This window comes from Macaca mulatta, chromosome 14 (genome assembly GCF_049350105.2).
Source record: "Macaca mulatta isolate MMU2019108-1 chromosome 14, T2T-MMU8v2.0, whole genome shotgun sequence".
NCBI classification, from domain to species: Eukaryota; Metazoa; Chordata; class Mammalia; order Primates; family Cercopithecidae; genus Macaca; species Macaca mulatta.
The window spans coordinates 76,422,922-76,449,408 of record NC_133419.1 but is presented as its reverse complement, the minus strand read 5'-3'; the positions used below and the strand labels follow the sequence as shown (position 1 = coordinate 76,449,408).

At 37.3% G+C, this 26,487-nt stretch overlaps 1 protein-coding gene and 2 long non-coding RNA genes across 14 annotated transcripts in view; 1 reads left to right on the top strand and 2 right to left on the bottom strand.

Annotated features, from left to right (window-relative positions):
- UVRAG (UV radiation resistance associated) overlaps positions 1–26,487 on the bottom strand; it is a 329,617-nt gene that overhangs the window by 99,485 nt on the left and 203,645 nt on the right. For all 12 annotated transcript variants that reach the window (XR_013404176.1, XR_013404177.1, XR_013404178.1 and 9 more), the window contains one exon: positions 25,553–25,718. Coding sequence is in view for 9 of the 12 variants with exons in the window: in XM_077963910.1 (XP_077820036.1) it covers positions 25,553–25,718 (166 nt within the window). In the remaining 3 variants the exon portion in view is untranslated. The remainder of the gene's footprint in view (positions 1–25,552; positions 25,719–26,487) is intronic.
- Positions 1,671–14,355, top strand: LOC144334395 (uncharacterized). Its single transcript, XR_013404185.1, has 2 exons — positions 1,671–1,746; positions 12,649–14,355. It is a non-coding gene; the product is annotated as an uncharacterized LOC144334395 (long non-coding RNA).
- LOC144334394 (uncharacterized) lies at positions 4,430–12,041 on the bottom strand. The gene is made up of 3 exons (XR_013404184.1): positions 10,218–12,041; positions 7,886–8,772; positions 4,430–4,476 (listed from the first exon to the last, which is right to left on the bottom strand). It is a non-coding gene; the product is annotated as an uncharacterized LOC144334394 (long non-coding RNA).

The window sequence follows — 26,487 nt, the reverse complement described above, 5'->3', positions numbered from 1 at the left end:
CTCTTACTAAAGGGGATTCAGGTTGTTTCTTTTTTCACCAGTACAAGTAATGATGTACTTAACATCTTTTTATGCCCTCCTTTGAGCAAGTTTCTCTAGGGGACATACTTCTGAACAGTATGTACTAGAAACCATTTTACTAGATTCTGCCAAATGGCTGGTGCTGCTAACCCTAGAGAACAACATGTAGCCTTGGAAGTATTTTTTCCTGAACTCTCCGTGACACAATTTGTGAATATAATGTAGATAATAACAGCATTAATCTCATACTGCTTTTGTGACAATTCACGTGTGTACGTGTATAAAATTTAGAACAGTACCCGAAAGATCTTAAGAGCAACTATAATTTTCTGAGTGATTACTATTATTGCTATTAATCTTTGTATTACTAGAATATAATACAAGGCCTATTTATATCCACTGTAATTTTTTACTGTGTCAACTTGGCTAAGCTGGAAATATTTCCCAGAAGACCACTGCCTATATGGATCCAGGTTACAGATGAACAAAAGATAAATTTTGGTAAGATTTGGAAGACAGAATTCACTTCATTGTCTTCCAAAGATAATAACCGGCCACTGCAGCAGCCACTACACTGGCATGTTGACAGGGCATGGTGTTAGACACAGTAAGACACAGGTGCAAGTCTGCTTGCAGATTCCATTTGGTCTCTGTGCTTCCATTCTGCATCTAGCTCTTGTTCCCAGCTGCTGGTCCTGCTGACCAATACCAACTCCCTTTTCACTACCAGATGCAGTGGCAACAGCCTTCCATAGATGTCTCCACCTGCTCTCCTTTGGGGTTCCACTCAGCAGCTGGATATACCTCACTTCCTACTTCTTTGCCTGAGTTGTCTACCTGCACCAGAGCTTCAGAAGGGCTGGGGTAGTGACTTTTCTCTGATCTCCAAGCCCAGTTTTTGGACTCTTATTTCTGTAGCTTCTTCCACAGTTGCATATGATCTTGTTCCGATAATAAATCCATCAGACCATAATATTCACATTAATTCTGCTTTTCTGACTGAAACGTGATTGATATAATACCCTTTGATAATTTTTTAATTGAGTGGTTTGTCTTTTAACCATTTTCCCTAAGGGTTCCTACATTGGAATTTTTTCTTTTTCTTTTTCTGCTATTTATGTGCTAAAATTTTCACTCACCAAACTCATTTCTGATATACTTTCATATAATTGTTAGTTAATCTTTCTAGGGTTGCAGTAATGTGTGTGATATTCTTCTTACTGTCAAGTAACTTCAACCAAATCCTCCATGCCTGCTGATTGTTACCCTATGTTTTCTATTTCCACTTAACACTTGCATTTTAAAATCCAGTGTGTTGGCCAGGCATGGTGGCTCACACCTGTAATTCCAGCACTTTGGGAGGCCAAGGCAGGCGGATCACGAGGTCGGAAGATCGAGACCATCCTGGCCAACATGGTGAAACCCCATCTCTACTAAAAATACAAAAATTAGCCACATGTGGTTGCACGTGCCTGTAATCCCAGCTACTCAGTAGGCTGAGGCACAAGAGTTGCCTGATCCCAGGAGGCGGAAGTTGCAGTGAGCCAAGATCGCACCACTGCACTCCAGCCTGGGCAACAGAGTGAGATTCCATTCCCTCCCCACAAAAAAACAAAACAAAACAAACAAAACAAAAATCCAGTGTGGTGTTGTTCTTCTTTTTTTTTCTTTTTTTTTTTTTTCTTTTGAGATGGAGCCTCACTCTGTCACCCAGGCTGGACTGCAGTGGTGCGATCTCGGCTCACTGCAAGCTCACACCATTCTCCTGCCTCAGCCTCCAGAGTAGCTGGGACTACAGGCGCCTGCCACCATACCTGGCTAATTTTTTGTATTTTTAGTAGAGATAGCATTTCACTGTGTTAGTCAGGATGGTCTCGATCTCCTGACCTCGTGATCCGCCCACCTCGGCCTCCCAAAGTGTTGGAATTACAGGCATAAGCCATCGCGCCCAGCCGCTTCTATTTTTTTTGCTGCAGATCTAGTGCTGCTATTTGTATATTTTAGTCAGTCATTATGGGTCAAAGCTCTTCTACTTGGCTATAAGCAGAGAACACTTGATTGTGCCTGGGGAAAAAAAGATTTACAACATACTGCAATGAATTATTTCAAATTCAAAAACAACTTAAAAATATATATACAAATAGTGTAATGCCAAATCAGAAGAGCATAAAGCATAGCTAAACAAGGTATGTATGTATGTGTGTGCATCCATTCAGATCTGTGTTTTTCACTCTCATTTTTATAATGTTTATATTTTTCTTTGATAAAGGTCTTTCACTGTTTTTATTTTATTTTTTTAATTTTGAGATGGAGTTTTGCTCTTGTTGCCCAGGCTGGAGTGCAATGGCACAACCTCGGCTTACTGCAACCTCTGCCTCCTGGGTTCAAGCGATTCTCCTGCCTCAGCCTCCCAAGTAGCTGGGACTACAGGTGTCCGCCCCCACATCTGGCTAATTTTTGTATTTTTAGTAGAGACAGGGTTTTGCCATGCTGGCCAGGGTGGTCTCAAACTCCCAACCTTTGGTGATCCACCTGATTGACTCAGCCTCCCAAAGTGCTGGGATTACAGGTGTGAGCCACCGCGCCTGACCTCACCCTTTTTATTAACCATATTGCGAGGTGCTTGTATTGTATTCCTTTTCAATTTGTAAACTTTTATTCCCTTTTTTCAAATATGTAAACTTCATTTCTTTTTCTCATATAATTCTATTGGCCAGGGCCATAAGTACAGTATTTTATTGTGAAGATAGCTGGCATCCTTATCTGCCTGATTTTAGTGGAGTACTTATAAAGTTTCACTATTAAGTCCAACGCTTGCTATAGGTTTGTGACAATCATCTTTTGGCATTTTAAGGAAATTTCTTTCATTTTCTACTTTACAATGAGTTCTTATAACAACTGCTACTACTATTATTGGCCAACATTTGACGCTTTACCAAGTACCACATATATTTTACATGTATTCACTCATTTAATCCAGCTAGACACCCTATGAAGTGGGTACTGTTCTCTCTCCATTTAATAATGAGAGTAAGGCACATAGGATGATCAAGTAATCTGTCCAAAGTCACACAATGTATTAGTTTTCTACTACTGCTTTAAAAAATAAAACAAGCTAAGCATCCATTCACTCATTTACTATCTCATGGTTTCTGTAGGTCAGAAATCTAGCCACACTATAGATGGGTTCTCTGCTCAGGATCTAAGAAGGTCTAAAATCAAGATGTTGGCCAGGCTTCTCATGTGTAGCTCAGGGTCATCTTCCAAGCTCATTCAGGTTGCTGGCAGAATTGAGCTCCTTGTGGTGGTAGGGCAGAGCTAGTTCCTTGCTAGCCGTCAGCCATATTTCACTCCCAGGTCTTAGGAGCCACCCTCAGGTCCTAGCCACATGGCTCCCTCCATGAGGAGTTCTGTTTGCTTTCTTGTGGGCTACCAGAAGAGCATCTGCTACTGCTTCTTGGCTCTCAAGGGTTGACTTGATTAGGTCAAGCCTATACAGATAATTTTGCTTTATATTAACTCAAAGTCAAATGATTAGGAACCTTAATCATGGGAGTAAAATTCTATTATATTCATCTCTCAATATCTGTGGAGGATTGATTCCAGGACCCTTGTGGATGCCAAAATCCAAGTAAGCTCAAGTCCCTGATATAAAATTTGTATTTTAATATAACCTACATATATAACTTATATACCTAAGTTCTACATACTTTAAATTATCTCTAAATTACTTATAAAACCTAATACAATGCAAATGCTATGTAAATAGTTATGTCTGTTGTTTTTAAATTTTTTTTTTTTTTTTTTTTGCATAAACCATGTCCCCAGGAAATTTGGAATTTTTTTCCTTTTCCATGAGCTGTGTTAATTCTAACTCCAGTAGGCCTAATGCTTGAATAAGCAAGATGTCTAATCAATAAATTATTTTCATGCTCAGAATTTCAGGTTTTTGTACTTTAGCAAAGCTTGGTCTTATTTCTTACTGTATGAAAGCTTAACAGCAATGTGATTTAAGGTTTTGTTTTGTTTTTTTAACTGGGAGATACAAGTGATTTAATTCATGGGTACTTCCGGAACCTAATAGACAATCCCATTGCCTTTACTTTTCTAATTAAAGAATTCCTACATACTTTGAAAATTTAAAAAGTTTGTATTTTTTAAAATTTTTGTATTGTTACTTTTTGTTTGTTTTTGTCTAAATATTTTCTATCCGTGGCTGGTTGAATCTGCAGATTGAGAGGGCCGACTATTATTCAAAAGTCTTGCTCACACTGAAGGGGAAGATATTTATAGGGACATGTACACCCGGAGAGTGGGAATCTTGAGTGCCATTTCAAATTCTGCCTACCATTTACACTAAATAACAGTCTGGATTCAAACTCTCGTTATCTGGTTCCAGAATTTAAGTCCCCCCTACCCCTTTCTTTGGGACGGGGTCTTGCTCTCTCACCCAGGCTGGAGTGTAGTGGTGTGAACACAGCTCACTGCAGTCTCAACCTCCCAGGCTCAAGTATTCTCCCACCTCAGCCTCTTGAGTAGCTGGGACTTACAGGAGTGCCACCACGCGCGGCTAATTTTTGTATATTTTTTGTAAAGACAAAGTCTTCAAACGTTGCCCAGGCTGCTCTAACTCCTGGGATCAAGCAATCTGCCCGCCTCAACCTCCCAAAGTGCTGGGATTATAGGCGTGAGCCACTGTGCCCTGCTGAGAATGTATGTTCCTAATCAAAACCCATATTGCCTTTCTAAATAAGTGTCCAATTTTATTGAATGCTTTTTTTTGTATTTATTGAAATGAGATATTTTTCTTAATCTCTTGATGGGTGAGTTATTTGGAAAGCTTTTTAAATGTTGAGCCATTGACTCTTCCTGAATTGCTAGATTCAGCTTGTGTATGTTTTGTTTTGTATGTCTTTCATACAAAAGTGGCAACTTAGTATGAAAGACATTTGTCTATAACTTTTGTGCTTTTTTCTATTGTCCTGTTCAGGTTGTTTTATCAAATTCACACTTACTCAGTTTATTAAATGCTTTCAAGGAAAAAGCTGGCTTCAGTGTTCACCTTATTTCTTTAGGTTCTTGCCTTCCTCAGTTTTTGACCTAAGTATTCTTTATTTTCTTGTGAACTAATCAATATATTAAAGAATTTGTTTTTCCCAGGCAGTTTCAGTGTTGGTCAAGATATCTGTGCTACTATACTCTAGAAATAGCCCCTATTCAGTTTTCCCATTTCTTTTCGGATCAATTTTGTTATTTTACATTTTTTTCTAAAAAAGACTATTCCACCAACCTTTTAAAAACTGTTTACAATATGTTCTTATGAGTTTTCAATCTGTGTGGCACCTGTGTCTCCTTTTTTTGTTCTTAATACTGTTTTTTTTTTTAACTCAGCCACCATGTTTTGAATATTTCTTTCTTGCCATGTCCTCTAATCTTTATTCCTAGAATTCCTATTAGATATATGTTAACACCTCTCAATCATTTTCCATGTCCTATAACTTCTTTTATGCACATCCACATGTGAAACTCATGACGAATCACGCATGGCATTTCTAATTTAATTTTCTTTTTTTTTTTTGAGACAGGGTCTCACTCTGCTGCACAAGTTGAGGTGGGGTACTGGCAGGATTCATGGTTCACTGCAGCCTTGACCTCCTGGGCTCAAGTGATCCTCCCACTTCAGCCTCCTGAGTAGCTGGGTACCATCACACTAGATTAATTTTCTATTTTTTGTAGGGATGGGGTCTCAGCATGTTGCCGAGGCTAAAGTCTCAAACTCCTGGGCTCAAGTGATCCTACTGCCTTGGCCTCCCAAAGTGACCAGATTACAGGCATGAGCCGCCATGCCCAGCCTAATTTAACATTTTAACCTTTCATTTCATTGGCTAATTGAGAGGATAAACACTACTTACTATTCCTTTGCTTCAGTCTTGTCAAACAACTAGGTCCTGATTCAGTATATTTTTGCAGGAGTGAGAACTAAACATTAGTTAGATATTCTGAGCAAAGTCAATTTTAACTTGATTCTAAAACTTTTAAAAGTACTTTCCAGTCAATTATCAAGCTTTTACTCTTAATGACAAATTGACACTTGAGATAGGTCCCAAACCACTTATTAACCAATCTTATTTTTGCTTAAAATCAGATTGTACTTCTTTCTACCCCTAGGGATACCTAATGAATCTTGCAATGTATTTACTCATGAGACAAGGGCATGCCAGGTAAAGAAAGGAGTGTTATTAAATAAAAGGCATGAAACAAGGTGATTTTTGTTATCTCTGAAACTAGGTAATAAGCTGATAATATGCTAACTTTCTTAGTCTGTTTCATAAAAATATATGGCATGAAGTCTATTTATATGGTAGATATTCAGCAGTATTTACAGAATTTAAACTGTCCATTCCTTTTAAAGACAGAACATTTTTAATTGTTGTTATTGTTCTTTACTAAATCACAAAGACCTATCAATAGAACAGTATCTGTCACATACTATGTACTAATTAAACATTTAATGAATGCATGAATAGGTGAACAGGTTCATTTGTATATTTATCATTCTGAGACCATGAATCTTGATTTTGAATTAGTATTTAATAATACAAAACTGAGTTAGTGTCTATTACAAATTGCATACTACAAAACAGGGCAGTTTCCAATTAAAATAATACAAAAATAGAAAAGGAAATTTATTTGAACTGCATCATCTTAGAAAGGAATACTATCTATCATCTTCCCATAGAAATTGCTGAGTGAAATAACATGCTATTTACCAAATTCCTCTTCAGCAACTATGAACCTCTCATTTTGTGATTTATATAGAAACCATGAATACAGAAACCAGAATATAATATGAAATTCTTATAACTCTCACACAGAACATGACTCAGCAAATTCAATATTAGGAGGTGGCTTCCAAAATGTTTTTCCTCTAGTAACTAATTTGTTAAAGCTGGAAATGACAAAACTGTGCACTACACACTCAAAAATAAATATTCCCTGTATGGAACATCTTACCACAGAAGTTGTCTCAATAAATTCGTCATCTACACATTTAAAAGAGTTTAAGTATAGGTGTCAATCAAACTCCAAGAGACCTGTCACTTCTCATTAGCTTACCAACCTTATATTTATACAAATTAAAATAATAAAAAGCTTCTGTTGCTTATTGGTGTGTTTAATTAATTTACAACAGTAAATTCCCATAACTAACTACAGTTAACACTTCTAGTATTTCATCACTAGACTCTCCACATCATGAACCTGGGAGCCATCATTTATATTAGTGGGAGTAACTAATGGGCATCATGGGAAGAATTAATTCTTTTGTAAGTCTTTTTAAAGGTTTCCAATAATATAAATGAATAGCACTCAAAACTCTAGGCATTATTAACACCAATCTTTGCTCAAAAGGAAATATGGCAAACTGCTACTATAAAATTAAAACCAATCAAGAAGCCAGAACCAGTGTATGAAAATGGCATGAATTATAAGAAAAAGTAACCACCCACATCGACCTTATGTTAATAAAAAGAAAGACGCTAGGTACAGAGAAACATGTATCCTAGTCTTTAAGAAAGTAGCCTTTAAAAAGTGTTAAATAAAACAATGGGCCAGGGGCATGTAGCTCACGACTGTAATCCCAGCACTTTGGGAGGCCAAGGCAGGAGAATCACTTTAGCCCAGGAGTTCAGGACCAGCCTGGGCAACATAGGGAGAATGCATCTCTACAAAAAAATAAAATTAGAAAAAATAGCTGGGCATGCTAGCATAAGCCTATAATCCCAGGTACTTAGGAGGCTGAGGTGGGAGGATTGCTTGAAACCAGGAGGTCAAAGCTGGTATGATTACACCACTGCATTCCAGCCTGAGTGACAGAGTGAACCTTGTTTCAAAAAAAAAAAAAAGAAAGAAAATAATGTTGCACAGAAATAAAGGCTCTGAAAGGGATAGTACAAGAGGACAGAGGCTCTTTAAACAAATATTAACTATATAATTTTGAATAATTCCAGAACACAATAATGGTAATTAAGAGATAATGTTTAAATATCTATATAATACAGACGTAATAAATATCTGTAGGATGCGTATCTGTAAGAGCTACTCAACAGTCCAGTATATAACCAGGATTGAGGTTCTTAGGTTGAGTGGGATTCCTGCAGATTTAACTGTATTATTAAACTGCTGTTTGAAATAAATGAACTAACTGAAACTCTCACAAGCCAAGGATGAGAGTTTCTCTTCCTCTATGTGCTCACTGAATCTGGTACTAAATAGACATCCTAATTTTTGCCAGTTTGATGGATACAAAATGGCATTTCCTTCTGGTTTTAACATGCATTTCCTGATTATTAGTGAGGCTAAGTATTTTTCTTATGTTATTAAACATCTAGGGTTTGTTTTTCTGTAACAGCTTCTTCATATATTATGTCCATATTTTTATTAGGTTGATTGCTCCTTTACTTGTTGATAAAGGTTTTAAAAATATATATTCTGGATCCTGACATTTGGTGAATCTAAAAGCTATGAATTATAGGCAAGGTTTTTTTCTTAAATCAAACTTACAGACCATTTCTCATAATATGGTCTTGTTTCTGTGATTTATTTAAGAAATACTTTCTAAATCCAAAACCAAGGATTTTTGAAATTCTAAAAAGTTATGAGTCTCGCCGGGCGCGGTGGCTCAAGCCTGTAATCCCAGCACTTTGGGAGGCCGAGACGGGCGGATCACGAGGTCAGGAGATCGAGACCATCCTGGCTAACACCGTGAAACCCCGTCTCTACTAAAAAATACAAAAAACTAGCCGGGCGCGGTGGCGGGCGCCTGTAGTCCCAGCTACTCGGGAGGCTGAGGCAGGAGAATGGCGTAAACCCGGGAGGCGGAGCTTGCAGCGAGCTGAGATCCGGCCACTGCACTCCAGCCCGGGCTACAGAGCGAGACTCCGTCTCAAAAAAAAAAAAAAAAAAAAAAAAAAAAAAAAAAAAGTTATGAGTCTCATTTCTACTGGAATAATATAAGATAAATTCAACTAGAAGGGAAAAATTAATATTGTGACTACTAGGTTCATTTATGAGTATACAAATATTTACTGAGTGACTATTACATGCAAAGGTCATTTTATATAAATTCTCTCTATTCTTCTCCACCTTTCTGTGAATCCATTATCTTTGTTTTCCAAAAGACTATTCTGAGGCTAGAGACGTAGAATAAACTGATTCAAGGTGTATCTGATGCCAAAGTTCTTTCAGAAGAGTGAAACAGGAAAGCCATGGTTTTTCCTTTCCTAATTTAGAATACACAAGTTTTATTATTTAAAAGCCAACAAGGCTTATCTCTGTTAGATAGTTACATGTGCAAGAAACTCTGTTTAAATCAAATTAGTCATATATTTATTACAACCAATTTGTGATCCAAAATACTTTATAGATAGGTTCCTGTCCTTTGAATAAATGTATTTTAATATTAACCACTTAAAGCTAGTAATCTTTGAAAGTAAGTTTAATTTTTACTTAGACTAAATATTAAATTATAAACATACTCTACACTTATATATGCCTAAATGTTAACTGTTCAGCAATGTAAATTCACTTACGAGGCAAGGTGAGAAAGTGGAAGCTTTGGTTCATGGAAAGGTGTAGTATCTGCTTTGTGCCAGTGTACATGTTTCATTACATCTGGGTCACTTGGAAGCTCCTAATCCTATTCCATACCCAGCAGCTCAGATGCTTAGGGGCCATCTCATCAAGCATGCCTCTGCTGGCTACCTCCAACCCAACCCTGAGCTGATCTCTAGCACGGGTCTTATTATGTGGAGAATGACTCTCTGCTGACTTGCTGTGCATCCTGATGCCAGTTCAGAGCCAGGTAACTTTACCTAATTCTAGTATCTTCTGCAGTGACTAGTATGTCCTAGTGCTCAATAAACACAGTTGGCTTTCTTGTGATGTCCCCTCTTATGATTTAACTATCTTGTGATTTAACTATATATGAATTAAACGTTGTATCAGTTTTTCATTTTCAATGAATTAGAGAAGAAAAGCAATTATTAAAAACTAATTGATCACTTAACCTGATTCAGAAATTACTTTTGGTGATCATCCTTACTAAGTGTAAATAATCTAAAAGAGAGGTATAAAAATATGGTAGTTAAAACTATCTGGAAGAGTGACATAAATTTGTTTTATAATGATACCATTACCCGGGACATAAATGTTATTATCCTTAGAAAATTGTCTAGAGAACTATTATAATGAGATGCTTTTGGAAGCTAAAATAATTTCACATCTACCTAAAAATAACTTTTACTCTTTCCTTCCATTCATTTTTGTCAGAAAACCAAAATATTCCCCAGATTACCTACTGCAAACTCTCTGGCTTGATATAATTACCCTCATTCTCCCATTCTTTGCTTACCAAAAGATTCAAACATGTAAGAATTAAAAACAGAGCTACTTTCATGCAACACCAATAAAATAAAGCTTTATTTATTAAATTCGATGATTAATTCATATCAGAACACAAAGCATCTATGCTGTCCTATGATAAATATTAATGGACTGCAAATGGTTAGTCCATGAACTACTGGCGCGCTCACTGATGTGTTGGGACTCCTGCTGAGAAACACTGATTTCACATATACTAATAATGTAACAGTACTGAACTCAGGACACTATTAACCAAATGTATTATTCCTCTGCCCAATCCCCCCAGCTCCTGCAAGCATTACACTGGGCTCTACTTTGATTTCAGTATGCTGAAAACTAGAAAAGCAGTAAGTTCAGGCTGGGGTCACATGTCAGAGTCATCTGGTTTTCTTTCTTATCCCACTGTCCCATTACATTACTGTATTTTAATTTTGTTGGTTACAGAAAGCTGAGATGACAATAATACTAGAGAAGACTTCCTCATCCAGATAATAACATCAGCACTATAAAAGCACACTTCATTAAAAACAACACACACAACAATATACCTCCAAGTGTCAGTGATGAAATAGCTGCACAATTTCTCTTGACTGGTTTTCCACATTTCCCCTCTCAGTGGAATGCCTAATCTTCACAAGGTGTTCATTTCCTGTCTCACCCAGCAGCCACCTTCTGCATTTTTATTTTGTTGATCTCTACTGCCTGAATTTCCATGGGGATTCCTCATTTAAAACATGTTCTTTGCTCACACCCCTGAACATAACCCCATCAGTGCTGATGCCTGTGCCTTGGATTACAACAAGCACAGAAGTTAATAGCTTGTCACGGTCCCAAGGGACTCTGTGAAATGATTGTCCTGGCCAGAGCATCCAGAGTTAAAACAATGGGCCACAGAGTAGAGTGTCAGATTACCTAATAGAATTTGCAAAAATGGAATGTTCCTTTTACTCTCCTAATTCAATAAATATTTATTGAGTGTCTACAAAATACAAGCCTCTCTGCAAGGCAGGGAAGTCTGATACCAAGTAAGATGCAGTTTCTACCCTGAAAATATTTCAGACAAGGATAAATAACTCAAATACACTACCTGCATCATTGAGTTCGGCTGTTATTAAAGTACATATAAAAGAACTTCATTTCTGTGATACCATATAGAGAGAATCGTTCACAAGAATCCAAAAGAATTACAGTTTACCAAACTATGGGAAATCAAGAAAGAGTTTATGGGGAAAGTTTAGATACTAAGGGAGGGCTTCATGTACAAGCACAGTTGTGATACTAGAGATGGCTAGGGAAGGCTTTCCAGATAAATAGCATGGACAATGAGCATCAAGGTAGGAAATACTGTGATGTGTTTGGAAAACAACCAGTTGTTCAGTCTGACTGAAGCATAGGTTACGAACTGGGAAGGAACCTGGAGATACGACTAAAAAAGTAAATAGTGGGCCAGGTTGAGAACTAGTTAGTTTGAAAATGCTCTGCATTCCTTGTAAGAATAAGCGCCTCAGCATTCACTAACCCATATCTTCCAAGGCCCACATGCTTACGTGACTACTCAGTAGACTGTAGACAGTAAACTCTCGGCCTATTTGAGGTACAGACATACATTGGATATATTGTGGGTTTGGTTCCAAACCACTGCAGAAAAGTTAGTATCTTGGCCGGGTGTTGTGGCTCACACCTGTAATCCCAGCATTTTGGGAGGGCGAGGCAGAAGTATCGCTTGAGGCCAGGAGTTCGAGATCAGCCTGGTCAACATAGCGGGACCCTGTCTCTACAAAAAAATAAAAATACCCGGGAGGCGGAGCTTGCAGTGAGCTGAGATCCGGCCACTGCATTCCAGCCTGGGCAGCAGAGAGAGACTCCGTCTCAAAAATAAATAAATAAATAAATAAATAAATAAATAAATAAATAAAAATAAAAATAAATAAAGTGAGTATCTCAATAAAGAGTGACTCACACAATTTTTTTTTGTTTGCCGGCATATATGAAAATAGCATTATGTTTTAAAAATATCTTTGAACATGTGTTCATGGAAAAAATTAAAGAAAATACAAAATATATAGTTTAAAACAATGTAAATATCTTAATTTAAAAACATACTATTGCTAAAAAATGCTAATGATCATCTGAGCCTTCAGAGAGTCATAATGTTTTTGCTGGTGGAGGGTCTTGCCTAGTCGGCAATAGCTGTTGACTAATCAGGGTGGTGGTTGCTAAAGTTGGAGTGGCTGTGACAATTTCTTAAAATAAGACAACAATGAAGTTTTGGGCATCAATTGACTTTGCCTTTCATGAAAGATTTCTCTGCAGCATGCAATGCTGTCTGATAGCATTTACCCATAGTAGAACTTCTTTTACAATTGGAATCAATCCTTCCTCTCTAACTCTGCCACTTCCTTGTCAACTAAGTTTATGTAACATTCTAAATTCTTTTTTTACATCATCTTCACTAGAATTAGGTTCCACCTCAAGGAACCACTTTCTTTGCTCATCCATAAGAAGCAACTCCTCATCGTTAAACTTTTATCATGAAATAGCTATTTCTTCCACTGAAGTCTTGAACCCTTCAAAATCATCCATGAGGTTTGGAATCAACTTCTTCCAAACTTCTGTTAATGCTGATATTTTTATCTCCTCCCATGAATCATGAATATTCTGAATGGCATTTAGAATGGTGAATACTGTCCAGAAGGTTTTCAAGGGACTCTGCCCAGATCCATCAGAGGAATCACTATGTATGGCAGTTACAGCCTTATGAAATGTGTTTCTTAAATAAGAGGACTTAAAAGTCATCCATGGGCTGCGGAATGGATACTGTGTTAGCAGGCATGAAGACAACTTTCATCTCCTTATACATCTCCATGAGCGCTCGTGGGTAACCACATGTTTTCAATGAACAGTAAGATTTTGAAAGGAATATTTTTTCTGAGCCGTAGGTCTCAACAGGAGCCTTAAAATATTCAATAAACCATGTTGTAAACAGATGCGCTGTCATCGAGGATTTGATGTTACATTCATAGAACACAGAGTATAGTTAGCATCATTCTTAAGGGCCCCAGGATTTTCAGAATGGTCACTGAACATTAGCTTAAAGTTAGCAGCTGTATTAGCCCCTAATAAAAGAGTCAGCCTTTCCTTTGAATCTTTGCAGTCAGGCATTGACTTCTCCTTTCCAGCTATAGATGGCATTTTCTTCCAACAGAAGGCTATTTTGTCTACCTTGAAAATCTGTTTAGTGTAGCCACCTTCATCAATGCTCTCAGCTAGATCTTCTGGATAACTTGCTGCAGCTTCTCTATCAGCACTTCCTGCTTCACCTTGTACTTCTATGTTCTAGGGATGGCTTCTTTCCTTAAACCTCATTAACACAACCTCTGTAGCTTCCAACTTTTCTCCTGTAGCTTCCTCGTTTCTCTCAGATTTCAAATAACTGAAGAAAGTTAGGTCCTTGCTCTAGATTAGGCTTTGGCTTACGGGAATGTTATGGCTGGTCTGATTGTTTATCCAGACCACTAAAACTGTATCCATATCAGCAATAAGTCTTTTCACTTTCTTATCATTTATATGTTCACTGGAGTAGCACTTTTAATTTCTTTCAAGGACTTTTCCTTCGAATTTACAACTTCGCTGTTTCACCCAAGAGGCCTAGCTTTCAGCCATCTCAGCTTTTCACATGCTTTCCTCACTAAGCTCAATCATTCCTAGTTGTTAATTTAAAATGAGATACTGGAACTCTTCCTTTCACTCGAACACTTAGAGGCCATTAAAGGGCTATATTAATTGGTCTAGTTTCAATAATGTTGTGTCTCAGGGAACATGGAGGTTTGAGGAGAGGGAGAGAGATGGGGGAAGAGCTGGTCAGTGGAGCAGTCAGAACACACACAACATTGATTAACTTTGCCATCTTACATGGGTGTGGTTTGTATTTCCCAAAATAATTACAACAATAACATGAAAGATCACTGATTATAGGTCATAATAGATATAATAATAACGAAAAGCTTGAAATATTGTGAAAGTTTATAAAATGTGACACAGACACACAAAGCGAGCACATACTATTGGAAAAATATCACTGACAGACTTGCTTGATGCAAGGTTACCACAAACCTTCAATTTGTAAAAAATACAGTCTCTATGAAGCACAATAATGCAAAATGCAATAAAATGAGGTATGCCTGTAAAAAGACAAGCCTTCAGACTTACACCAGTTTTAACCCCTGCATTATGGGGGACTTCACTAGTCCTTTGCACTTAGACCATTGACTTACAGATGATGTACCTCACAGCACTATTACAAAAGGAAACACAGTACTTTCCCACTGGGTTATATTTTTAATTCTCTTTACCCTTTATTAGGCCCATCTTCTATCTAGCACATAGAATAAAAACTTACATGCCTAGGATTCCTGTTGCAAAGCTCAATGTATAAATAATAGTAGTTCCAAAATTTTGTTAAGCATTTTCTGTATACCAAGCACTGTGCTTATTTAATCCTTGTAACAACCTAGTGGGATAGTGACATAGGTACTATGCCAGGAGAACTAAGACTCAGAGAGGAGAACACTACCACAGTCACTCAGCAATAAGAGAGAAGCCACCATGACCCCAAAGCCCAAAATAATTGGAAATAAAAAACAAAAATTTTGTTGAGTTTAAATAATTGGAGGCAAGAGAGAAAAAAAGAGATGCATTTTGCACCATACCTTTTAGAGGAAATACAAATGTCAAGTGAACTAACTAATAAATATGACTTGAATAATTAACATTTTCAGTAAGAACGTCACACAGTAACTCTGCTTAATATTCAGAGATTCACATTACTGCATTCTTTACAAGAGTGCTTTCCCTAAATCAGGAAAAAGGAGTATTTCAGACTCCAGTACAGACCCATTTTGATAAAAATACTTCTTCCATCTCCTATATGTTTGCTTTACAAGTACTATACTTAATAATTAGCACTTCATCTTCTGGGCTTGCCTCTCCTCAGGGGGGCATATCAAAATGAATGCTTAGTTAACTTGTATGACCTCACTTCATCTTTCAACCTGTTTCTCCCTTTGTGAAATGAAGGGTTCAATCAGATGACGGAATAATATTCCGACTGGTTCTAAAATACAGTAAAGTCTACAATTCTGCATGGACTTATTTTTTTTTTTCATCTTTATTTCTGTTCCATGGTGTACTGTTAGGTAATTATAGAGAGTTGGACTACAGACACTTGGGAAAGTTTTCACATGAACAGAGATTTTTCAAGTTAGGTCAAATTCCTGTAATCAAGTGAAAAATCCAAAAGAACTAATAATTTCATTCATTTCAGTAGTATTAGTCACCCTGAAAAATATTTGCTTAATTATACTTTAAAGTTGCATAGCAAGGAAAATAGAAAACCAAAGCATTTGGTCCACTCTTTTCTACTGCCTCAAGTCATCGTATTTATCATCCAATTTAAAGGTTTGGGGTCTGGGTCTACTGAGTGCTCTAAATGCCAACATCTGAGCAACAACCTATAATAAAATGAAGATGAAAGGTTAGAAGAAATGTTCTAATTTATAGGATACACAGAAGAGAGTTGAAAATGAAAGCCATAGCATTTAAGCCTAACCATGACTCCCCACTTCTGGAAGAAGGCCATCAGATTTAATTGGATGCCAGGAAAGCAAACAGATGCTAATTTAGTGAAAACAGCAATCATTTCTGAACTCTCCGCACTAAAATAGTTTGATTAACAAACAGAAGCTGAGAATTTTTAAGGAAGGAAGATGTAATTCTTAATATAAGATGTCAACAGGTGTTTAAGTATGCCTGAAGCAGGTAATAATAGAAATGAGTCAGAATTACAGCAGTCTGAAAAGTAGAGTTCTGGAATTTTCATTTATGTTTTCAATATAAGCTTTTTACCAACAAAATCCTGGGTGCTAGTCACTATTTCTACAGAAAACTTGTTACTTACATAAATAAAGCTCCAGGTATTCTAATTGCTTCAAGAAGAGGCCATCAGAAAGACATTTTCATTCATTTATTTATCAAGTCAGTATTGCTCAGCCAAGAGGTAGGCTGAGGGAATACAGAGATAAGGAATCAGCCTGCTCACTGCTACTCTGCACACTCCTTTGTCTCCTCCCTCTTGGCAAAATGCAACCTAGTTATGCAGAACGGGAAGGTCCATAAACCTCTAGACCTGTCTATGTGGCTGCAAGAATAATAAAAAACGCAGGTCATAAGACTTGGGGACCTGTTTGGCCAACCTCTTTATACATAGGATATATGACCTCTTTATGTACCTAGTCACAAAAAAGGTGTTAGACCATTCCACTCTAATGAGAATCGGGTCCACATGCAATGACTATGATCCTAGCCCAATATTATCTGATTTTGAACACATCACAATTTCTTTATACGTTAGAAATTCTGTCTTGAAAAGAAATCAGAATCAATCAGGTAAAAAGGGCAACTCTTGGGGTTTTGGTAAGGTCAGGATCCTCCATAGGAACAAACATAACTACACAAAATCAAGGAAACAGCATTACCATTTCTCTAAGTTCCAATAACTCTACAACAGAAAAATAGCTGACCATCTTTTAGAGATGTATAAAAGTATTGTTGTGAGCAGGCCAGAAAGTTTCAAAAGTGCCTGCCAATTATACCAGTCCCGTTTCTGCTCCTGAGAATAAAACAAACTTCAGACATCTTTTAAGGCCCTGAAAAAGCCATATGCTCTGATCAGCTAGGCCCTAACTCATGGCTTGTTTCGCTAATCCATTCTGAATTTATTATCTACCAGACAGTTAAGTAGCACAATAACAAAGACTAATAAATTTCATTCCAAAAATCACTTTAAAACATACTTTTCAGTCCTCAGTGAAAGAAGTAGGGGGTGGAGGAACATTGCAGCTGGACTGTGGTTACATTCCTCATGTTTTGAGGTCTGAGCCTCACAGTGAAATGCAGCAAAGATTTCAGAGTTTCCCTTTACAGAATGCAGGTGCACAAGTAATGGTTTAGGCAAGGCATCAGTCGAGGCCTGTGTTTCAAACAGGCCAGACAAAGAAAAGAAATTGGTCTTTTTTATTTCCAGCAAAACTGGCTAAATAGAGCTTTGAACTCTAACATCTCATGTGCTAATAGCCAGATGAGACAGGTAATCAGAGAGAGGAGAGGCTGAAAATTCCTAGGGCCATTACATTAATTATAATTTATCCAATGAGTCATTCAATTTCTACTTGCCGTCTCCCATGAAGATCTGATTCCATCTAATGTCCTGGAAAGGTTTACATCAAAATTGAAAACAAGAGAAAGAAAAACCATGTCTAATCTGCTCTTTCAGTGATCCAGGCTAAGAATAACTGAGGCACAAGCATAATCAATAAACATATTTCTATTTATATATTTATTTATACATCTATGTTGTTCCAAAAAGGATTTGAAGTACTTCACAAAAATACATAAAACCAGCTAAAACACTTGATAGTTCATAAAATCTAAGACAGCACCAATTGTAAAATGCATCATTAACTTATGTAACACTAAAAGTACTATCAATTATAATATGACATGCCAGTAATTACAAGATGCAACTCATTTTTATCAATATTAAAATGCCCAAAATGTATATATCAAAATCAACGAAATACAATGTGTTTCAGCAAAAGGAGGAAGATAGAAGCAGAACATAAAATTCATTCACCAAAATGCAATTCCTGTGGTTCCTCTGGCTGCCAAAGAAAAAAGGGATAACATAATCACCTAAAACCAGCTGGCCTTACTAGATCACTTGAGAAAAATCAATCAATCAATCAAGAAATCACTGCTGCTACTCACACTGGGCGCCATGCTACTTGAAATTGCCCACATATTAAGTTGCTACTTCACAAATTAAAGTATGCAACCGATCTAGAGCAAGAATATTTACCATCTCAAGGAACACTCTTCCTGCAAGTTCCCAAAGAGATTTTCCTGGATAACTAATTTTAAAGTCAGATTATCATGAAAAATTTTGATAAAAATCTGGAAAGACACTTAATTTGAACATTATGGCACTAGGAGAAGGCTGGTTGGAAATAGCCCAGTCGCCAGAGAACTACAAGGTGATCTTTCTTAAGTATATATCTGGTCATGGTATTCTCTTTTGCCTAAAATCATCTAGGCGTCCCTTCATCCCTTATAAGCCATGTTTTTCATCCTTGTAAACAAACCAAATGATGTCAGCAAAAATGGTACAGTAGATACAGCCAAAGACCTATCTCTCCAGGGAAACATCTAAAAAAAAAATCAAGAAAAATCATCAAAATAAACTTTGTCAAACCCCCGGAAAATAGTCAAAGGTTTTTATCAATTGTCTGAAAGTCAAATCAAGAAAAAGGAAACTCAAAACCAGGAATAAAGTTTTGCAGCTTTTTGACTTGCCCTGGCTCTACCCTCCTCTCCAGCTCAGCATAGATCTTGAAGACGACAGCCTGCACTCTCAGTATGGCACCTCATTTTTTGATCTTGAGAGAACAGACCAGATTCTTATTTTAAAAAAAAAAAAAAAAAAGTGTATCTGTTCTAACTTGTCTGGTGGCTACCTCAAGGACTAACGCGAGTTACTTTCCCTTGTTCCTCACCTAGTCTGAACTCACTCAGAACTGAAAAGCAGCTAACAATGTTCAAGTAATAAGGCAAACGAACAACCCAGAGCCACCTGGGGCAAAAAATATTACAGTTCAGACACAAAACAGATTGCCTAAAGCCTGGGAAGAAAAGCTGGAGAGAGTTTCTTTGAGAAATTTGGTCATTCAAAAATGTCCAAGTATACTGGGGAATTTAGAAGCTACATTCATGCCCAAAACAAGATGCATATTCAGAAAAAACCTAAAGGGCCTATACTTTCCCCTCTGGCTGACAGCTAGGCTCAGTGCAACCAGAAAGTGAAGGCTAAGGCCTTCAACTGAAATTAAAGGACCATAGATAGTAACTTGAAGCTGTATAAAGAAATAAAAATCCAGAAAAGGTAATTACATATGTAAATAAAAAAGATAGTACTATGGGCACACAACACATAATAATGCAATTTGTGACAACAACATAAAGATGAGAGGGAGGAACAGAGGTGTATAGAAACAGAGTTTCTATATGCTACTGAAGCTTACTGGTATCCGTGCAAACTAGAATGTTATAAATGTAGGACGTTAATTAAAATCCCCATCATAACCATAAAAAATCTATAAAATACACAGAAAAGGAAATGAGAAAGGAATCAAAAGGGTACACCTCAAAAAATATCAACTAAGCACAAAAGAAGGCAGTAATAAAGGAAATAAGACACAAAAAAAGCATAAGACATACAGAAAACAAATAGCAAAGTGGCGTAAGTTTTTCCCTACCAGTAACTAAGTGTAAGTGGATTACAAACTCTAATCCAAAGGCAGAGATTGGAGGAATGCATAAAAGACATGCTCCAACTATACACCATCTTCAAGAAACTTATTCTAGATCAAAAGGTTCAAAGTGAAAAGATGGGAAAGATAGTCCATGCAAATAGTAACCAAAGGAGAGCTGGGGTGGTTATACTAACATCAGATAAAACAGTCTTTTGGTCAAAAGTTGTTATAAGAGGCAAAAATATACCAATAAAAGGGTCAATTCATCAGGCAGACATAACAAGAAATATGTGCACAAAACAACAGAGGTCTAAAATATACAAAGCAAATGTTGACAGAATTGAAAGGAGAAATATACAGTTTTACAGTAATAGTTGAAGAATTCAACAGTCTACTCTCAATCATAAATGGAACATTTAGACAGAAGATCCATAAGGAAACAGAAGACTTGAGAACATCATAAACCAACTAGATCTAATAGACATAAATAGAACACTGCATCTAATGACAGCAGAATACACATTTTTCTCAAGTGCATGTGGAATGTTCTCCAGGACAGACAATACATTAGGCCACAAAACAAGTCTTCATAATTTAAAAAATATTAAAATCATAAGACTAACATCTCTGCTTCTCTGTCACAATGGAATAAAATGAGAAATGAATAACAAAAGGAAAACTAGAAAATTCACAAATATGGAAAAATTAATGCTCTCTCTCTCTTTCTATTTTTTTTGAGACAAGGTCTTGCTCTGTTGCCCAGGCTGGAGTGCAGTGCTGCAATCTCGGCTCACTGCAGCCTTCGCCTCCTGGGCTTAATCTATTATCCCACCTCAGCTTCTTGAGTAGCTGGGACTACAGGTGCACACCACCACACTCAGCTAATTTTTGTATTTTTTGTAAAGACAGGGTCTCGCCATGTTGTGAAGGCTGGTCTCAAACTCCTGGCCTCAAAGTATCTGCCTGCCTTGGCCTCCCAGAGTGCTAGGATTACAGGCGTGAGACACCACGCCCAGCCAAACAATGCTCTCATAAACGACCAGTGGTCAATAAAGAAATCACAAGGAAATTAGAAAATACTTTGACATTAATTTAAAAAAAATAACATACAAAAATGTATGGGGTGTGGAAACTGTTTTATAGGTGTAAACATTGGGTAAAGATCTCATTAACCTAAGTTGCCATCTTTAAGAAACTACAGGAAAAAGAAAATAAAACACAAAGCTAGCAGAATGAAGGAAATAATAAAGATAAGAGCAGACATACACAAAATGGAGAGCAAAAAAACACTAGAGAGAATCAATAAAACCACAAGTCAGTTCTTTGAAAAGAAATTGACAAATCTTTAGCTAGACTAACTATAAAAAAGAAGAAAGAAACTGCAGTAAAATGAGAAATGAAAGTGGGGACATTACTACAAACCTTACAGAAATGAAAAGGATTATAAGAAAACACCATGAGGAGGGTGAAGCAAGATGGCTGAATAGATGCTTTCACTGATTGTTCCCCTGCTAACCTTGCAGGAACACCAATTTAACAACCATCTACACACACAAAAAAGCACCTACATAAGAACCAAAAATCAGGTAAGCAATCACAGTACTTGGTTTTAACCTCATATAGCTTTAACAGGCACTGAAGAGGGTAGAGAAGACAGACTTGAATTCCTGACACCGCCCCTTCCCCATTCCTTCCGCAGCCGCCATGAGATACAGAGCATCTGTGCTCTTGAGGGAGGGAGAGCACAGTGATTGTGGTACTTTGCATTGAACTCAGTGCCGCTCTGTCACAGTGGGAAACAAAACTGGACTAAACTCAGCCAATGCCCATCCATGGGGGCCGCATTTAGATCAGCCCTAGTCAGAGGGGAATCGCCCATCCCAGTGGTTAGAACTTGAGTTTTGGCAAACCTTTCTACCATGGAAAAGGTGCTCTGGGGTTCTAAATAATCTTGAAAGACAGTCTAGGCCATGAAGACTGCAATTCCTAGGTAAGTCCTAGTGCTAGTGCTGGCCTTAGAAGCAATGGACATGGGAAACTAGCCAGGGTGGCTAAGGAAGTTCTTGTGACACCCCTTCATCAACCACAGGCAGTGCACCCTGCAGCAAAACAAACAAACAAAAAGACTCCTTTCTTCTGCTTGAGAGGAGAAGGAAGAGACTTTGTCTTGCATCTTGGATACCAGCTTAGCCACAACAGGATAGGGCACTGGGCAATCATGAGGCCCCCATTCCAGACCCTAGCTCCCAGATGACGTATCTAGACACACGCTTGGCCAGAAGGGAATGTATTGCCTTGAAAGGAAGGACCAAGTCCTGGCAGGATTCATCACCTGTGACCAAAAAGCCCTTGGGCCCTGAAGAAACAGGAGTAATACCCAGACAGTAAGCCGTGGGCCTTGGGTGAGACTCTGAGATGTTCTACTTTCAGGGACCAGCTTGGCCACAGTGGAGTAGAGCACAAAATGGGCTTTTGGGGTCCCTGATTACAGGCCTTGGCTCTTGGATGGCATTTCTGGACCTGTCCTGGCCCAGAGGGGAGCCCTTTGCCCTGAAGTGTGAGTCCCAGGTGTGGCAGCATTTGCCACAAGCTAACTGAAGAGTCCTTGAGCCTTCAGTGAACATCAGTGATAGCCTGGCAGTACCCACCATGGGTCTACGATGATGGTGGCCATGTGGAGAGAATCCTCTGCCTATGATAAGGAGAGGGAAGAGTTACAGTTTAAGTACCAGCTTAGCTGCAATAGAATAGAGCACCAGATAGATTTCAAAGGCTTTGGACTCTAGTCTTTGGCTCCCAAACAGCATCTCTGGACCTGCTCAGGGGCTGGGGGAAACTTGCTGCCCTGAGGGGAAGGACACAATCCTGGCTGGCTTCACCACCTGCTAACTGTAGAGCCATAAGGTCTTAAGCAAACATAGGTGGTAGCCAGGTAGAGGTTACACAGGGCCTAGGGTAAGACCCCGTCCTATGCTGGTGTCAGGTCTGAACCAGGGAAATCCCAGTAGTGGAGGCCACAAGGGTGATTGTGTCCCCCTACTCCCGGCTCCAAGCAGCTCAGCATAGAGAGAGAGAGACTCTGAGAAAAATAAGGGTAGAGAACAGGAGTCTCTGCCTGGTAATCCAGAGAAATCTTTTGGATCTTATCCAAGACCAGCAAGTGGTACCTCTACAAGACTGCAAGAACCACAGTGTTACCGAGCTTAGGGTTCCCCTTAATGCAGATACAGCTTAGATCACAACATCTAAGTCCTTTCAAAAACCTGGAAAACCTTCTCAAGAAAGACAGGTATAAACAAGCCCACACTGTGAAGACTACAGTAAATACCTAAACTCTGCAATGCCCAGACACTAGTAAACATCCACAAGCATCAAGGCCATCAAGGAAAACATGACCTCTCCAAATTAACTAAATAAGGCATCAGGGACCAATTCTGGAGAAACAGAGATACATGATCTTTCGGACAGAGAATTCAAATTAGCTGTTTTGTGGAAACACAAAGAAATTCAAGACAATACAGAGAAGGAATTCAGACTTATATCAGATAAATTTAACGAAGAGATTGAAATAATTAAAAAGAATCAAGTGGATATTCTGGAGGTGAAAAATGCAACTGAAATATTGAAAAACGCATTAAAGTCTCTTAATAGAAGCATTGATCAAGGAGAAGATAGAATCAGTGGTCTGGAATTCAGGCTATTTGAAAATGCTCAGTCAGAGGAGACAAAATAAAAAAGAGTAAAAAAGAATGAAGCATGCCTACAGAACTAGAAAAGAGCCTCAAAGGGCAAACTTAAGAGTTACTGGCTTTAAAGAGGAGATAGAGAAAGAGAGAGGAGTAGAAAAGAATAATAACAGAACTTCCCAAACCTAGGAAAAAATATCAATATTCAAGTACAAGAAGGTTACGGAACACCACACAGATTTAAGTCAAAGAAGACTACCTCAAAGCATTTAATAATCAAACTCCCAAAGGTCAAGTATAAAGCGAAGATCCTAAAAGCAGCAGGACAAAAGAAACAAGGATAAATATGAATAAAGCAGTGGCAAAAAATGCTATAAAATCACACAATGGCCTGTAATCCCAGCACTTTGGCAGGCCAAGGAGGGCAGATCATGAGGTCAAGAGATTGAGACCATCGTGGCCAACATGGTAAAACCTCATCTCTACTAAAAATACAAAAATTAGCTGGGTGTGCTGGTGCACACCTGTATTCCCAGCAACTCGGGAGGCTGAGGCAGGAGAATTGCTTGAACCCGGGAGGTGAAGGTTGCAGTGAGCCAAGATTGCGCCACTGCACTCCAGTCTGGCAACAGAGCAAGACTCTATCTAAAAAAAAACACACAATGGAACCAAATAATTGGATTACATTAGCAATCAAATGGTTTTTCACAATAAAGCTCTATCATTTAATTTTTTTTAAAAAAAGAAACAAGTAACATACAATGGAGCTCCAATTCATCTGGCAGCAGCCTTTACAGTGGAAGACTAGCAGGACAGGAGAGAGTGGTATTACACATTTAAAGTGCTGAAGGCAAAAAAAGAAAAGTACAGTATGCATACTTGATTTATTAGTCTGATATAAATTGGTACCTTTACCATTTTCCAGACAATGCTAAGATCACAGAGCACTTTAACCCCACTCAACCCTTTTTACTTTTTGTGTTAGAACCATGCACTATAAACCTACATATATTATTAAGTATATGCATGTTATATTTAAGAAGACATTAGTATTTATAGTCAAAATGAATTTAGATATACATCTTTATCCTTTCTCTTATTCTTTGTTCCATACTGTATTTCCATGTTTCTGTTTGAAATTATTTTTATTCTTCCTTTAGTATTTCCTTTACTGTAGGTCTGCTGGGATACATCTGCTCAGTTTTGATGGTCTGAAATATCTTTATTTTGCCTGTACTTTTGAATAATATTTTCACTGGGTATAGAATTCTAAGTGGACAGCTGCGTTTTTTCAGTATTTTAAAATGTCACCGCATCACCATCTGGCTTCTGTTGTTCCGCTGAGAAATCAGCTTAGTCTTACTATCAATCTTTTCATGCTATCATGTCTTTCTCTCTAGTTGCTTTTAGTATTTTCACTTTATCTTTGATATTCAGCTGTTTAATTTCCCCAAGTATGTTTTCTTTATTGTCATTCCATTTTGTTAGTGCTTCTTGAATTTGTAATTTCATGGCTTTTGTTAAATTTGAAAACTCTTAGTCATTATCTCTTAAAATTTTGTGTTTACCCCACAATCTTTCTAGCCTCCCTGTGCCTGAAATTACATGTATATTAGACACTAGTATTTTCTACTGACCTATCTTCCAATTCACTAATCCACTTTTCAGCTATGTTCAATCTGCCGTTATATCTTTTCCTAGTTAGATCTCTGACAAATCTTTTAACATTTTACTTGTTGAGTGGCAGGCAAAAGGTACTAAGTGAATATTTGTAGATCATCTGACACTTATCCTCACAAAAGTAAGCAGAAAGTAAATGAAACTTAAGTAAATATTTGCTACCATTAGCAATTTTTGGAAGCTCAGGGGTTGAGTCATTAAAATTTATATGAATAACTAGTTTCATATAACAACTACATTTGATTTAAATGAAATGGAGCACTCTACAAAGGTTATATAAAAGTTGTCATAATTTAGGTTACATTTTATATATTTTATTATACCCCACGTTTTATACTGGCTTGATGTTAAAATCATTTTTTTAAAAAATACACTTACTCTCTCTCCTTTTCCGTCAGTTTGTCATTGATATTGTCTTTGATTGTTGATCTAGACCCCTTATGAATTATAGGATATCTGAGGGGCACTTGTAGGAAAAAGGAAATCATGGAGACCAAATGTGCAGTGTAACCAAGGGCAACAGCAATGCTTCCATCATCTTTTGCTGTAAATTCAAAAGCAGAGGAAAAGAAAATAACTATTTACCTTATCAATAACCACAAGACAATAAATCATTTTCAAAGAATATTTTATAAAAATATGTGGTACACAAAATATCACTTATCTAAACTATATAAATGTTATGCAAATGTAAACATATTAACAAGACTTGAAACTTCATCTACTAACTGTATTTTAAACTATTTCCCAATAATTAATGTGATGAGATTAACATTTGATATATACCTTACAGCAAGAACTCTTACTATATGCAGATAACCATTGCTTTCTTTCCCAGCATTTTTACAGGGAGAATTAATACTTGAGTCTATTACATGAAATGAAAATTAGCTTCAGAGGTTTAAACATAACAAACACACTATACAGTGGTTATACATTTTATTCATTAACAATTTCCTAGGCAATACAGTTGTACTATTTTACAAAATTATTAATTCTAAAGAGAAATGAAATAGTATAATCATTCTTATGGGGTATGTTCTTGATATTGAAAAAGACAGTGTTACATAAGTAAGTCTATGAAGTGTAATATGGGTTAAGGGGGAAAAGTTTTAAACAGCAAAAGCAAAAGGTGAAAAACACACTGTTCATATACCACCCTATTTATGCAATATAGGTGAAAGTAACTACTAGGAAAAAATGCAGGTATCTTATAATCAGACATAAGCATCTAGTTTTCAAAAAGCCACAGATAATTACATTTTTAAAACTTATCCAGATTTCTGCCACTATCTATCAAGTGAGAAATGATG